Genomic DNA, 15,188 nt, shown 5'->3' on the forward strand with positions numbered 1-15,188 from the left:
AAAAAAATTATATATATATATATATAGAGAGAGAGAGAGAGAGAGAGATCTAGATCTATATATACACACACACCTGTGTATATTCCCTTATGTGCTGAACCCACATTGTATACCAAAGCTTTGACATGTATACGTATATACATATGTAGGTGTGCTGTGGGTATGCTTACATACGTGTATGCATGCTTTGGCGTCACCTCCGTTTTATTCCTTCTGTGGGTTTGGAGGTATCTTGGAGGTAGGAGGATGGCCCTGGGTTGTGGTTGAATGATATGCTCCATCAGTGGCCCCTGGCCTTTGAATCTAGATTATTCCCCTTAATGTGTAGTGTGAGCAGTGGGCATGTGGCCAAGTGTTGCAAATGGGCTACCATTTTTTCATGTGCTCATGCATACCCCTATTGGCATTGCGAGCCCTTGTGGTAATATGTAAGTGAGAGATACAGTAACAAATGAGTGTGCTGTGTGCAGACTTTGTGCACCATTTATAATTTAGTAATGCAGCTTGTAAAGAAAGAATGCATCTTGTAAAGTATTCAATCTGCTTTATGCAGGTTAATAGCTGTTGTATGTGAAAAACAACCTGGTAAAAGGCAGTGTTATTGTTGTATAGTCAGGCATACATTTGTTTGAGTAGGCGGCCTATCTGGTGGACCAGATGTGAGATAAGGGCCTTATCTTTGTGTCTGTTAACCGGCTTTGTTATACAGTATGTATATGCATGTTTCAAGGTGATGAATATTTTCCCTTTGTTCTGCATAGGTGTTTATGTATTGGTAGGGTGTTAACCCTCCACTTTATGTGGTGAATGGTCACAGTCAACCTCAGTAGCCAGCCATATGGGATACCTTTCGAACTTGTGGTGAACTCCTATTGAAGAGTTACCAGCTCCCATACGGTGTCCCAAAAGGTCGCGGTCAACCTCAGTTGCCGGCCTTTTGTGATAGATTTGGATATCGCGGTCAACTCCCCATGGCGAGTTGCCTTCCCCTTATGGTGTAAATATTAGTGTCCGTGTTAGGAGTCGACTTACCTTTTGGGGCCGCCACACCCAATAAAAACATGTGTGCGAAGAAAACTGACTCACCTCTGTTGTTGTGGTAAACACCTTGTGTTGTACATATATGATGTGTTATGTAAAAGATGCTGTGTAGCGTGTCCTCAGATACTCGTAAAGAAGCTATGTGGCCCAATTTAACTGAAACGTGTCAGATACTGTAGACTGAAGAACAACGGGCAGTGCGCATTCTTGTGAGTGGCAAACCGGTCCAACTGAGGAAACACCCACATTCTGAAAATGTGAAGAACCACCTCTGGATAGAGACGCCACTCGTGATCGGCCGAATACAGCAGAGACTGTCCACACGCACATTCAGTTCTCCGGCCAGATGATTTGCGATCACACAAATCTGATGGTCCTGAGCCTCTCTGCAAAGAAGATACAACCCTACTGCTCCCAGTTAGTTGATGTACCACATCGGGGTAGTGTAGTCGGTCAGGACCTGAATTGACTGACCACAAAGGGAGGGAAGAGAGGCCTTTAGAGCCAAACGTATCGCCCACAACTCCAAAAGATTGATGTGAAATAATCTTTCCTCTGGAGACCAAAGGCCTTTAACCTCCAGATGAGCTCCCCACCCTAGAGTGGAGGCATCCACTATCACTGTGCACACCGGAGAAGGAGGTTGAAACTGCTTCTCTTGAGACATGTTGTCCTGAACACTCCACAATCACAGCTTCGGTGCATTCTCTCTGGAGATCCCAAACACCTCTGAGATCTCCGTTGTGTTGAAACCACTGCCTTCAGAGGCACCACTGGAGGGCCCTCATATGCCAGAGTACATGGTTAACCAACAGTATGCAGGAAGGGAACAGACCAAGCATGAGCAAGACCTTCAGGACTGGAACAGCCACTCCATTCTTAAAAAGTGGAAGCATAGCCTGGATGCCTTAAATACTCTGTAGAGGCGGGAAGACAGGACTCACAGTAGTGTCCCTATGAATAGGTCGCACTGAGAGAGCACCAGGTGAGATTTAGGTACATTTATCGAAAATCCTAAGTTGAACAACAGTTGTGTTGTTACTGCAAATGATGCAACACCATCTCTGGTGACTTCGCTTTGAGCAGCCATTCGTCCAGATGGGGGATAACAGGAACTCCTGACCTTCTGCGATGTGCCGCAAACATTGCAATCACCGTTGTGAAGACTCTAGGTGTGGAAGTAAGGCTGTACCGAAGGGCCGCGAACTGGTAGTGTTGAGACCCCATTGTAAAACGAAGATAATTCTGATGCGCCTTCAGGATGGGAATATGAAAATACGTATCCTGTAAATCGATAAACACCACCCAGTCTTACTTCTATAAAGCAAGAACCACCTGCACCAGGGTCAACATCTTGAATTTCTTCTGCTTGAGGTAAAAATTCAAAACCTTGAAGTCTAGGATCGGCCTTAAGAGACCGTCCTTTTTGGTAATCAAGAAGTACCGGGAGTAACATCCTTTACCCCTTTCCAGCTCTGGACCCATCTCGATCACACCTTTTTGTAGTCAGACAGAACCTCCTGCTGAAGAAGCAGAAGGTGTTCTTCCGAGCATGAACCCATGGGGGGAGAAGGAGGGGGAACTCACAGAAGGGCAGGGCATACCCGTTCTCTAAGGTGTTCACACCCAGAGATCTGTAGTGACAGAACTCCAATGTTCTAGAAAGTGGGACACCCGTCCTCCCATGGGACAAGCATGCTCTAGGATGGTGGAGCTAGAGCTGCTTCCCTGCCGCACCAGTAGGAGGCACAGAGGAGGAGGAGACTTGATGTCGTGCTACTGTCTAAAGCCCCTTGGCTGAGATTGAAGTCCTAAAGACCTTGCCATGGCTCTACTGTCTTTAAAGCTCTACAGTGCAGAGTCTGATTTAGCCCCGAACAGGTGAGATCCATCGAATGGCAGATCTAATAAGGTGACTTGGACATAAGGAGAGAACCCTGAACCCCGTAACCAAGCGTGCCTCCTGGTAGCCACAGACGATCTCACCGTCCTGGCAACCAAATAAGCAGTGTGCAGATCAGACTGTATGACCTAGCAGGCCGGAGCTTGGGCACCTGTTAGTACCTCCGAAAAAATCCCTTTAACTTCCTCAGGCAGTTTTGGGAGCACCTCCCTGGCAGAGTCCATCAGGGAGTGGATGTCGCGACCCAAAAGGCATGTGGCATTTCTTGACTTGAGGGCCGTACTTCCTGCGAGAATAACTTTTTTGTAGATTGCTCCATGCGTTTCGACTCCCTATCTCCAGATGTAGAAGGGAAGGAACCGGCAGACTGCTTCGAGGAGCACAAGGCCTGGACGACCAAACGTACTGGTGAAGGATGAGGGGACAGGAAAGCAGGATCTCCCAGAGTCACCTTCTACTGCCTTGCCACAGACCTGGACACCGCTTGAGCAGACATCGGTTTCTGCCAGACATCAAAAATGGGCCCAGTTAAAGCCTTGTTAACAGGGACTAAAGGCTCCAAGATAGAGGAAGGAGAATGAAGCACTTCCGTCAAGATGTTAGCTTTTAATTCCGCTGTGGGAATGGCAATTGTAGCTGATTTGCTGCCTTCCTGATCACAGCATGATAAGAGGTCACCTCCTGCGTTGGGAGACCTTTTGGAGATTAGAGCTCCCATTCAGGAGAGGTATCTAGGCCACTAGCCTCATGCAAACCTTCAAAATCCTGATCAGTATCCACAATCTCTCCTTCCTCAGCCTCTTCATGCCCTTCCTGGTATTCTTTCTTTTCTCGCCAGACGCAGCGCCAGTGACTTTGGGATCGGCAGCGAAGGAAGGTTTAATGGAAAAGTAGTTGATGCCGGTTGAAGGTGAGTCAGTGCCGGTTCAGAACCAGATGGCACCAGGGAAGATCCATCCAGTGGCACTCGCCCCTCCAGAGATTGTACCGGTGTCGAAAATCTGTGTTGGAAGAGGCCAACTCCCTGGAGCCATCGGCATAAAAGGTGCCCGAGAGAAATGAGACGGCAAACCTCCCAGAGAAAATGCCAGCGGACCCATGGGTCAAGAGGCACACCAGTAGGGTTTGCCGCTCTGGTGAGCTAGCCGAACACTGCATTTAAAAAATGGGACGGATCTGTACCCGGAGTTGGGAAGGCAGGATACACCAGACCTGGCACTGTAGGCTCTGAAGCCGCTCAAGGAGGCAGAACATGCTGTTTCGGCTGCGGTGCCGGAGACCCTAGAGCCAGAGGACTGGTGGGCAACTGTGGAGGCGTTGCTTCTCTTGAAGCCGGTGGAGTCACCGCTCTTGGAGCCGGAGACTTGGCCGGAGTCACCTCAAGAGAAGGAGATGGAGAGGTTTCATCTTTCCGATGACGCCTGGAACTAGGGACATAGACTTTGGCATCACATCCTTCGACAAACTATGTAGAGACCCATGCAGTGCTTTTGCTTGTGCTTCTTTGACGACCTACAAGTAGGAGTCGGCGACTTGGAATGGGACCTAGACATTCTTCGACCCCTTTTTTGCTTCTTGGCCATGAATAATTTGGCTTCCCTCTCCTTCAGCGCTTTGGGATTCGTCGTGGTCCGACGAGACATACCACAAACAGTCTTCATGGGGGACAGTGATAGACATCTGGCCCCCACATTCCCTGCATGGCTTTAAACCAAATTTTCTCTGAGTAGCCATAGTCTATGCTACAAAGACACCACGACTCGTAACAAAGAAACTCCCAGAAATGTAGTTCCCCGGAAAAAAACTGTTACACGTCAAAAAAGGGAACGGACGTCAGCACGCCAATGAGGTCTTCTTATGGCTCCACTGACATCACGCAGAGTTGCGTGTGGAGCCGTTCTATTGGGACGTCCTCGTCGACGTGGGAGAGCTTAGGAGAAACTTTTCTGTGGAATGTTGCGCATGGGGGTAATTCAAAAGGTGAGGAATCCATAGGCAGATGTATCCATCAGAAATGTGAATCTAGAAGAGATTTCAAGCTACAAAACGGAACAAACCAATCACTTTCATTCCCTTCTCAGACTTGTAGACCCACCGGCAGAATGCATTTGGAAATATGAATTCAACCCACCATGTTCAGGTGCAAGCGCTAAAACATTCCAAAACACCATCTACATGTCTCACTTGGAAGTGCAGTAAAGAAGTTAACAGGCGTTGTGTGCATAAAAATGAAACAATACAATATTCATGAGAGAAACACTAAAATAGGAGGCTCTGTACTGGTGAGAACCTGTTCTGTAGTCTCAGGGAGCCTAATGTTTAAACAAATTATACCATTTTGCAGCATAAGCATCAAAAGACTCTGAAACCAACACTGATGTAGAATCTATGCCAGAATGTGAATTGAAAGAACAACAATATTTTACTGAATTATTTCTCCATGCACCTTATGCTTATCTAGACAAATTAGGCTGCAATTCATTCAGAAACGAAACATGCAGTCGCAAAAGTTGAGTTACAGGTGCCTGGGCTATGAAGACCGATTTTATTTGCATGTAACTAGACATTGTGGTTCTCATAAATGTCTAATTCAATACATGCCAACACATTTAAGCATCCGATCTTTAGAACCTAAAGGAGCAAAATATAATTTCACATACCTAGTAGAACACTGTTTTAAGAAGCAATTGTTACTAGGCAAAAGGATCTCTAAAACCACAAATAAGCAATGGAGACGGCAAGTTAATATTACAGGTTCCCAAACTCAAGGATGTAATACCTATCCAATAATGTAATCAGGAAAGAACTCTAGCTTTCACTTAAAATAATCCCTCGGCTTGCCATGTCAGCAGTATGCTTCAGGGCAAAGTACACCTACAAATGACTGTTTGTAGGGCATGGGAACTTCAACCTATGCATTATTAACTCGCAATTGGTTGATCTAATTATTAGCCAGTCCCAATGTTAATTTAGCTCGGACTGTTCCATTAATGGGAAAGGCAATTCTGAACCTTAATGACAAAGGCAGGAGCTTTAACACCATAATCAATTCCCAATTCAACATAATCAGTATAAAGAACTTACTCTGCAAAGGTGGAGGCACACTATTTTGCTTATTCAAACTGGAAACATCTGCCTCTTGTAGTGGTAGTGGCTGTGGCACTTGGACGGATATCTTTTCAGAATTATTCTGTGATACAGTTACAGATGGCTCAGTAAAAACATCTAGCGGACAAGATTCTTCCTCGTGCTGTTAACAAATATGCAACAAAATTTAGCTTTCAGAAACAACAACTCTGTGTCAAGTTAAATTACTCAACATAGTCAGGAAAATGTTACTTACCTGTAACAATCAGTTTACAGCTGGAGTGCTGTACATTCACATACTGTGCAAACTCCTGTCATTAGTGTTGAGCTGAGAACAATAGAAGTTTTTATTTCTAGAAAAAGGTTTCAGTCTTGAGGTGACCCGTGATACCACCCATGAAAGCCACAATGCACCAAGTAACACACACCATCTCAGATTGTATTCCCCCCCACCATGGGTAGGTGTATATGTGAAGATGTAAAACATTACAAGTACTCTGAACTCCAGTCTGAATACATATTAGGTAGCAAATGTGTTAGAGAGCCTGCACCCGCAGAGGCGTGTAAAGTGCATGTGAATTTACAGTACTACAAAATGCAAACCAATTGTTACATGTAAATGTTAATTAAAATGAACAGACTGAAAAGCAGCCCCTACTTCCCCTCAAGCGATGCCGTGGGAGAAAAAGCAAGAGACCTGCGGAACAGTATTTTGTTTTAGTACATTTTGGCCAACGTGTACTTTTTTTTTTTTTTTTTTTAAAGCTTCAAAAACCTTTGACTCATAAAGCATGGTACATCAATGCAATACCTACGAATAATGACGTGGAGCATTACAAAGCAAGTTGAAACCATCTTCCCATGCTACATCGCGTCATTCATGAAACCAAACTTGAAAGGCCATTAAACAGTAACCCAAACCCCTCCCTCCCCCCTCTTACATAACATTGATTGATGCGTAGGAAGCAAATGTCCATAATAGTCCGGAAGCAGTCTACATGCATAGCAAATGTACACAGATCAAAGGAAGGATGTCGTCCATTTCACGTAACCAATCCTCCCAGTTGTTGGGAGGGCTTCTTAACTGTTAGGCCCTGGCCTCCGTCCAGAAACCTTAACTAGGCCCATTTCGCTCCTGCCACGTGGATAGTGAGTAAAGCCAGCATTTAAACTTGGGGGCGCGACCTCTGCCCCAGCGGCAAGCAACTAAGCGCTTAGCAAGCAACAGGCCCATGGCTAGAAATTTTTGTGTATGGTGACTACAGATTGTGTTAATCCCAATAGCGCCTTAAGTGGGCAGGGGGTGACTGTCACACCGAGCATGCTCGTGAGTCCCGCAAATACCTGATCCCAGTACATGGCAATTTGGGGGCAAAGCCACGTTAAGTGCATGAAGTCGGCTCCAGCGGAGCCGCATCGCAAACAACTGTCATTGTCTCGCAATTGAAACCTGTGTAATTTGGCCTGTGTATGATAGAGCCTATGCAAGAATTTATAATGAAGTAGTCGCAGTCTATTGATGCTGGTAATCGCCTGTGTTTGGGTGCAGCTAGTTTCCCATTGTTCGTCCGTGAGGGGTGAGTCTAGGTCTCCATCCCAAGCCATTCTAGCTCTGGCGGGGGCAACATTGGCCGCATGTAACGCGTTTTTTTATCATCTTTTTAAAAAAAATTTTTTATTCAAGTCTATTTTATTTTGAACACAGCGATGAGCCTACAACCTCAGATCGAGGCCGGACGCGTAAAAGATAGGTCTTTGAGTGGGGCGCCAGAGCGGCCGGGGAAAAGCTTTAACACAGCGCCTTGCCTACAACCCTCTCAGGAGGGCCGGCCGCATGGCTTGCAGATGCAGTGTCTAAATGTTTGCAGCAGGCAGGAGGTGATCCGCATTAGTAAGTAGGATATGCAAAGGGCAGATAGCCCATCTGTCTCTAACTGCCCAACGGGGCGCAACCATCTCAGAAAGAAACAAGTGCCAGAGTGGCAAGTAGGAAGAAAGAGAGGGGGAAAGACAGAGAATCCTAAATGTGGACAGAGAGGTGGGGGGGGGAACAGGATGCCAGGTATAGGCGGTATGGCGGAGGACAGCTGGTGAGGGGCCATGTGTGTCCGTAGCCGCAGCTGCGTTGCGCCTGGCGGTCAAGGACGCAGTCTGGCCGGATCTCTAGGGACAAGCGCGTCCTCGAAGAGATGCAGAGTGCGGAGTCTAGTGGGCATGTGTCGCGCATATTCTATAGAGCAAAGGTGCCGCACCAAAGGTTCCCATACCGCCTTGAAGCACGTAGCCTGCGCCTGCAGCCGCGCTGTAAGGAGCTCCATCGCAAGGACCTGCCAAAGGCGCACAAACCAAGAAGCTATGGGTGGCGCCTCTATTCGCTTCCAGTACAGTGCAATGAGTTGTTTAGCGGCACCCAGCATTTGGAGTGTGAGGATCCAGTCGCCGCGGGTAAGTGCCTTGAGCGCAGCAGGGCGTATGCCAAGTAGGATCGTGTTCACTTCTTCGGGCAGAGGGAACCCCAGCACCCCCTTGATATGGCTAAGCACCTCCTTCCAGAAAACAGCAAGGGTCGGACACGTCCACCATATATGCACAAAGTCACCAGTCGCAGATTTACACCTCCAGCACATCGGGGAAGCATTGGGAAACATCTGACTAAGGCGAAGAGGGGTGTAGTACCATTGTGTAAGTAGCTTGTAAGCATTTTCCCTCTTGGACTCCTGGTCTTCGGTGAACTGGACGGAATGCCGCAAAGCGGTGCTGGAGGATCTTAGGAAATGGAAACCTCTGATGATGTCCTGGCTGGGGCGCCTCAACGCAGTCAAGATGTCAATCCTCCCTCGCATCCTCTACGTATTTCAATGCCTGCCCACCCCTATTCCTCTGCACTGTATTCGGAGTCTCCAGCGCGAGATCACATCCTTTATCTGGGGAAGGAAACGCCCCCGGTTCTCACAAAAGGTCCTCATGGAGCCGAGAGACAGAGGAGGCCTGGCATGCCCCAACTTGGTGCATTATTACTGGGCGGCGCACCTCCGCTTCGTGGTGGAATGGGGCGCACGCGAAAGTGATAAGCACTGGTTCCATATGGACCGGGCGGTCACGGGACGTACCATATGGGACCTACCCTGGCTTCCGCGGGCGGCGCGCTCCAGAAGCGCATGCCTTGCAATCCCCACGAAAACGGTGCTGGACATCTGGGATAGCATAGCAGTGACAAGAGGTTTGACATCGTTCCCGTCCCCGCATACCCCGATAGCAGGGAATCCGCAGTTCCCCCCGGCCCATCGGACTCGGGCGTTTGATAAATGGACTCAGGGGGATTGTAGAGTAGCTGGAGACCTCTTCCTTGAGGGCATGCCTAAAACTTGGAAAGACTGCAGGGAGGAATTCCGGGTGCCATCACAGGCTAGCCTTCAACATACACAGCTACGCCACTGGACTACCAGCGACGAAATGTACCAAGCAGCTACTCAAGCATACACGCCCTTTGAGAAGCTGGCGCGCTCCCTCGGGGGCCTGAAGAGGCTAATCTCCCAAATATATAGCATACTGCAGCACCCTACATTGGCGCCAGCGCATCCCTATCAGAGGAAATGGCAATTAGCATCGGGCACAGACATTGACCTCTCCCAACGCGTGTTTTTAAAGCATGGATATGACGTGGCAAGGGGGTTCAGATTGGACCAAAGCATGAAGTGGGGCGAGCGTATCAGGTTCCGCGGGGAAAGCTGGAGTCAAAGCGCGTACATTTTGCCTTAGTCTGGTGAATAGAAAGGTGTCCATGGTGGAAGGGGCCACATCCCCGAAGAACTGGTCTGCCGTACGGAATGTGCCTTGTATATAAAGATCCCCCCAGCAGCTTATTTTATATTTACGGAGCATGACGTGACAGATGACTTCACACGTTACTTGTAGCCTTGGATCATTAAGCAGGGTAAGGCTGGGCGAGTAGACAAGTGGATTGCCGAGCACAGTGAGAAGGCGATCCCAGGCCTGCACCGTGCAGTCCACAGTAGAAGGATCACGACTCCTCTGACTGACCCGGGTATGAATGTATCCAGTGGGGACAACAGGGCTCATATAACCCTCCTCCACCGCCAGGTGAGCCATATATGGTGGGGGGTGATACCAATAAACTGCGAAGTGGGCTTGCGCACAGTCGTATCTCTCAAAATTGGGTACTTCAAAGCCGCCTTGGTGGAAGGGGAGCATAAGAGTTGCAAGGCTGAGTCTGGCTTGATTCCCTCCCCAAATGAGACGCGAAAGCTGGGAATTGAGGGTGCGGAAAAAAAAGGCGCCAGGGTTGTATGGGATGTTTACGAACAGGTATAGCAGCTTGGGTAGTATGTTCATTTTGATTAGCGCAATCCGGCCCGCCATGGAGAGAGGAAGATGCAGCCATTTCGAGATGTTGTCCATGATCTTGTCCATGGTGGTGCCATAGTTGGCCCGCATCATTGCTTCCTTGTCCCTATGTATATGCACCCCCAGGTATTTCACCTCATCCTGTTCCCACAGTAACGGGTAGTCAAGTTAAAAAGGCTGCGTGTTATCTGTGAGTGGGAAGATAGCCGATTTGGCCCAATTAATCTGGATTCCAGTAATACCACCAAATTTAGTGATCTCGCGGAGTATCGGGTTCAAATTTTCGGAGGGTTTTTCAATGTACAGCGTGATGTCATCAGCATACAGTGACACCAGGAGTGGCCGGGAGCTATAAATGAGAGATCGGTGGTTGTGTCTTTGCCTAAGCATGGCAGCCAAGGGCTCAATTGCCAAGGCAAAGAGGATGGGGGATAGTGGGCAGCCCTGTCGGGTCCCTCTCTGGACACGAAATGGAACAGACCTGGACCCATTGAGGAGCACCGTAGCTATGGGCTGATGATAGAGTAGTTTCACCCAGTCTAGGAAATTGAACGGTAGACCCATATACTGTAATGTGCCTAGTAAATAGTCCACTCCAGGGAGTCAAATGCCTTGGTGGCATCTAGAAAGACCGCCACGGCATCACATTTGGGGTTGAGATCCTGGATCACGGCATGAAGCGTGCACAGATTGTGGGAAGTAGCCCGATTGGGCACAAACCCAGCTTGGTCTGGAAGAACTAGGCGTTCCATGAGGAGATTAGGTCTGGTAGCTAATACTTTGGCTAGTATTTTGGTATCATTGTTTATGAGGGAAAGGGGTCGGTAGGAGTCGCAGTGTGAGGGGGATTTGCCGGGTTTGAGCAGGGAAGTGATAAGCGCCTCCCTCATGGTACGGGGCAGGCTGCCTTCTTCCAGGGCAGCGTAGTATACCTGTTTCAGAATGGGGGCCAAGATGGGGGCGTAGAGTTTATAAAAGTCGATGGGGAGGCCATCGGAGCCCGGGGCTTTGCCAGAGCGCATACTCATGATGGCGTCCGTTATCTCCTCTAGTTCTAATGGAGCATGTAAAAACCTCTGCTGCCCCTCCCCTAGCCACGCCAGCGCGACATCGTCAAAATATGCGGGGAGGTCAATAGGTTCTCCCCTGTGTGATGTGTATAAAAAGACATGGGGGAGGGAGCACCGCGGACATATCCCAGCTGTATTACCTCTATTGCATTTTGGTAGATGTAGTTCATTGTGATTATTTGATCGGTTCAAAATTCATAAAGTTCAAGGCCAGTGCCATTATTCTTCTCTCGCGTATCCCTAGACACGTGTTTCAGGCTTCTGCCATCATCAGTAGGGAAAATATCATTCGGTCGCCGGACATACTGCCACAATCTTCTCAGGACCATCACCACTCCAAGGCATGCAGGCACTCCCTGAGCTCGTCAGCTAGCGGCTCACGGGAGCCATTTTATATAAAGACATGGGGGAGGGAGCACCGCAGACACATCCCAGCTGTATTACCTCTATTGCATTTTGGTAGATGTAGTTCATTGTGATTATTTGATCGGTTCAAAATTCATAAAGTTCAAGGCCAGTGCCATTATTCTTCTCTCGCGTATCTCTAGACACGTGTTTCAGGCTTCTGCCATCATTAGTAGGGAAAATATCATTCGGTCGCCGATGTGTATAATGTACGGTAGTGATCCCGGAAAACGCGGATGATATCTGGGAGGTTTCTATGTACGTCACCACTTTCATCCTGTATTTCCGTGACGTAGTTCGTGAACCGGAGGGGTTTAACAGCGTTGGCCAGGGCTCTACCAGGTCTGTCCCCCTCTCCATATATACGAGCCATGTGTGGACGCCCTAAGAACTTTCCCTCCCTCTCTGCCACCTGAGTGTATTGAGAAAGTTTGCTTCGCAATTGTAGGAGAATGTCAGGGTCATCTGGGCGGCGAGTACTGTCCCTCTCAAGCTCCTTAAGCTCAACCTCCAGTTTATGCAGGTCAGTGCGGAGAGACTTCAACACTCCGCCTCCTTTCGCGATGCACCATCCCCTGACGGTAACCATAAAGGCTTCCCAGACAGTGGTCACGCTATCCACAGAGATGTTGCGTTCAAAAAAGTCGTGAATATCTTGTTCGAGTTCGGCCTTAAAGGCCGCATCTCGAAGGTGAGCTGGATTGAGGCGCCACGACAGGTAGGGGGAGACATCAAGAGGTACCTGGAGCTCTACAAGAACAGGAGAGTGGTCCGAGAAGGTGCGAGCCAGGTGCACCGCACGGGTCAGCCAAGGAGCCAGTCCAGCAGAAATAAACACATAGTCCAGCCTCGCCCAAGTAGAATGCAGGGAAGAGTAGTGTGTGCCTTCTCGTAATGCAGGGTGGATGTGTCGCCACGCATCTATTAGGTTGTTATCCGCTACGACCCCACACAGTGCGCGCTGCATGTTAGTATAGTGGGCTGGGAGCGGGCGGGACCGATCGACAGAAGGCTGCAAAGCAGTGTTAAAATCCCGCCAAGAATGACATGTGTGATGCCCAATGTGTGTATCCTACTTCTTAGCGCCATCAGTATGGACGGTTGATCTACGTTGGGGCCATAGAAGTTAGCTAACAGTACATCGTGCGAGCATAGGGGTCCCCATACTAGACAGAACCTACCCTCATTGTCAGCGTCACATCCCACAGGCACAAAGGCCACCCCTTTTTTAACCAGGATCGTAACCCCCCTAGCGTAGTTGGAATATCGTGAAAAGGTGCGGTTGGAGGCCCACCTAGTTGCGAAGGTAGGGGCAGGACCAGGGGAAAGGGGAGTTTCTTGCAATAGTGCAACATTGGCTCCCTGTCTGTCAAGGTACCCTAGTATCCGTCTACATTTTCTGGGATCGTTTAGGCCTCTTATGTTCCAGGATAGTAACCTAATAATCTGTACTGGAGCAGCGCTGGTCATGGCGGCCGGGAAAAGGGTGTGGTATGAAATGGCGGCGCACGCAACGGGAAAGTGTACAGAAATGGAATAAATTCAGTAGTAGCGATACATAACATGTGCAATTGAAGGAGCAATGGCAATCCGGACTTAGGACAAGTGTGTCTCCTCCCTCCCCCCTCTCCCACACTGGCTACCCCAACTCGCCAGGAAAAAAACTCCCCTCCCCCCTCAACCCCTTCCTTGAGAAGCTGCTCCCAGCGGTGACAGTCCCAACAAAAGAAAGTCATTGAGTCCCAACGGGGAATGCCCTTAGAAGGGGGGCCGCTAGTGGCTCCCGCCCTTAAAACTCCATCTCCCTATTTCACCCATCTACCACCACCTGGGTCACGGGAGCGGAAACAACGGGGTGGAGAGGAGCAGTCCGGGGACAATAGAAATCTCTGAACTACGATATTGTTATACATCACCAATCAGCCAGAGTATGTCGCGGCTCCAGGAGAAGGGATCCCGGCACTGGAGAAATACTTCGGGTAGGTGACTCCTCAAGAGGGTTCCGACATGGGCGAATGAGAGCGGGACCGGTGTCTAGCAGCCGCCTCACGCGACACCGATCTCCTGTCGTGTTTCAGGTGTTCTTCAGCTTGGTGAGGTGTCTGAAAGATGTGCTGGCGGCCTCGGTGGTGGATCCGCAAGCGTGCAGGGTAAAGCATAGCATATTGGATGCTGCGGGATTGGAGCTGCTTCTTTACCGCCAGGAATTTACGCTGAGCGTCCTGCACCGCCTGCGTGAAATCCGGGTAGAAGGATAATGTGGTGTTCTCAAAGCGAACTTCCCCTTTCTCTTGTGCAAGGCGTAGTAAAGTGTCCTGGTAGTTGAGAAATGTCATAATGATTGGACGTGGCGCAGCTCCCGGAGGAGGTTTGGGCGCGAGTGACCGATGTGCACGTTCAATAACTAAGTGCGCAGAAAAAGATTCACGGCCAAAAAGGTCACCCAGCAGACGTTCCATGTACTCCTCCAGGCGGCCAGTGTTTCTGGATTCTGCTAGGCCAAGCAGGCGCACGTTATTCCGCCTGGAGCGCGCCTCCAACTCCTCATTTTTGTCCGCAATCACCTTCAACAGTTTGTCCATCTGCAGCACCTGCTGCCGAGTAGTGGACGCGCCATCCTCCAGGCCTGAGATTCTGTGTTCGGCGTCTTTGAGGCGTTCTTCGTGCCCATCTAACTTTGCTACCACATTATCCAACCGAAGAGACATGGAGTCAATTTTGGTGTCTATTGAAGTCAGGCTTTGTTGCATGGTGACCAGCAGGGTTTTCCAGCTGTCGTCCTGTGTCTCTGGGGGGTCTGTCTCAACAGGAGTTCTGGAGCTGGCACCCGGTGTCCTGCGGCCCTCGAAAGGCAGCTTCGACTGCCTGGGTTCAGTCTTCCCCATCCTTGCAGCCCGGGCCGAGCAAGGTCGGCGTAGGTCAAGATTTGGATAATTCACGGACTCCCACTCGGCCACGCAAATCCAGCGTCGGTGTGTCCCAGGCAAGGCAGTAGCAAGCGTGTAATATGGCTTAACCACACTGCTGGGTGTGCACACCTCGAGGGGTTAACTCTAGAGTCCTCAATGATTCGTGTGTATGCAGTCCAAACAGGCGATCAGGGTCCCTATCCACCGGACCGGAGGACAGTAACTGGGGGCAGTAGGACGTTTGACCTCTTTCCTCAAGACCCTGGTCAGGCGAATGGGGCTGCAGGTGTAATCATGGGTCGAAGCACTTTGGGATGACCGCCAGCACAGTAGTAGGGCCAGGCGTGCAGATGTCGCTTCGCTCGGTGCTGCAAATGATGGTCAGCGTGTGGTAGGCGAAGGGGAAAC

At 49.4% G+C, this 15,188-nt stretch overlaps 1 protein-coding gene across 2 annotated transcripts in view; it reads right to left on the reverse strand.

Moving 5' to 3' along the window:
* MTDH (metadherin) overlaps window positions 1–15,188 on the reverse strand; it is a 448,308-nt gene that overhangs the window by 52,040 nt on the left and 381,080 nt on the right. For both annotated transcript variants that reach the window (XM_078686988.1, XM_078686989.1), the window contains exon 11: window positions 6,029–6,194. In XM_078686988.1, coding sequence (XP_078543114.1) covers window positions 6,029–6,194 — 166 coding nt within the window. The remainder of the gene's footprint in view (window positions 1–6,028; window positions 6,195–15,188) is intronic.

This window comes from Lissotriton helveticus, chromosome 4_1 (assembly GCF_964261635.1).
Source record: "Lissotriton helveticus chromosome 4_1, aLisHel1.1, whole genome shotgun sequence".
Classification (NCBI taxonomy): domain Eukaryota; kingdom Metazoa; phylum Chordata; class Amphibia; order Caudata; family Salamandridae; genus Lissotriton; species Lissotriton helveticus.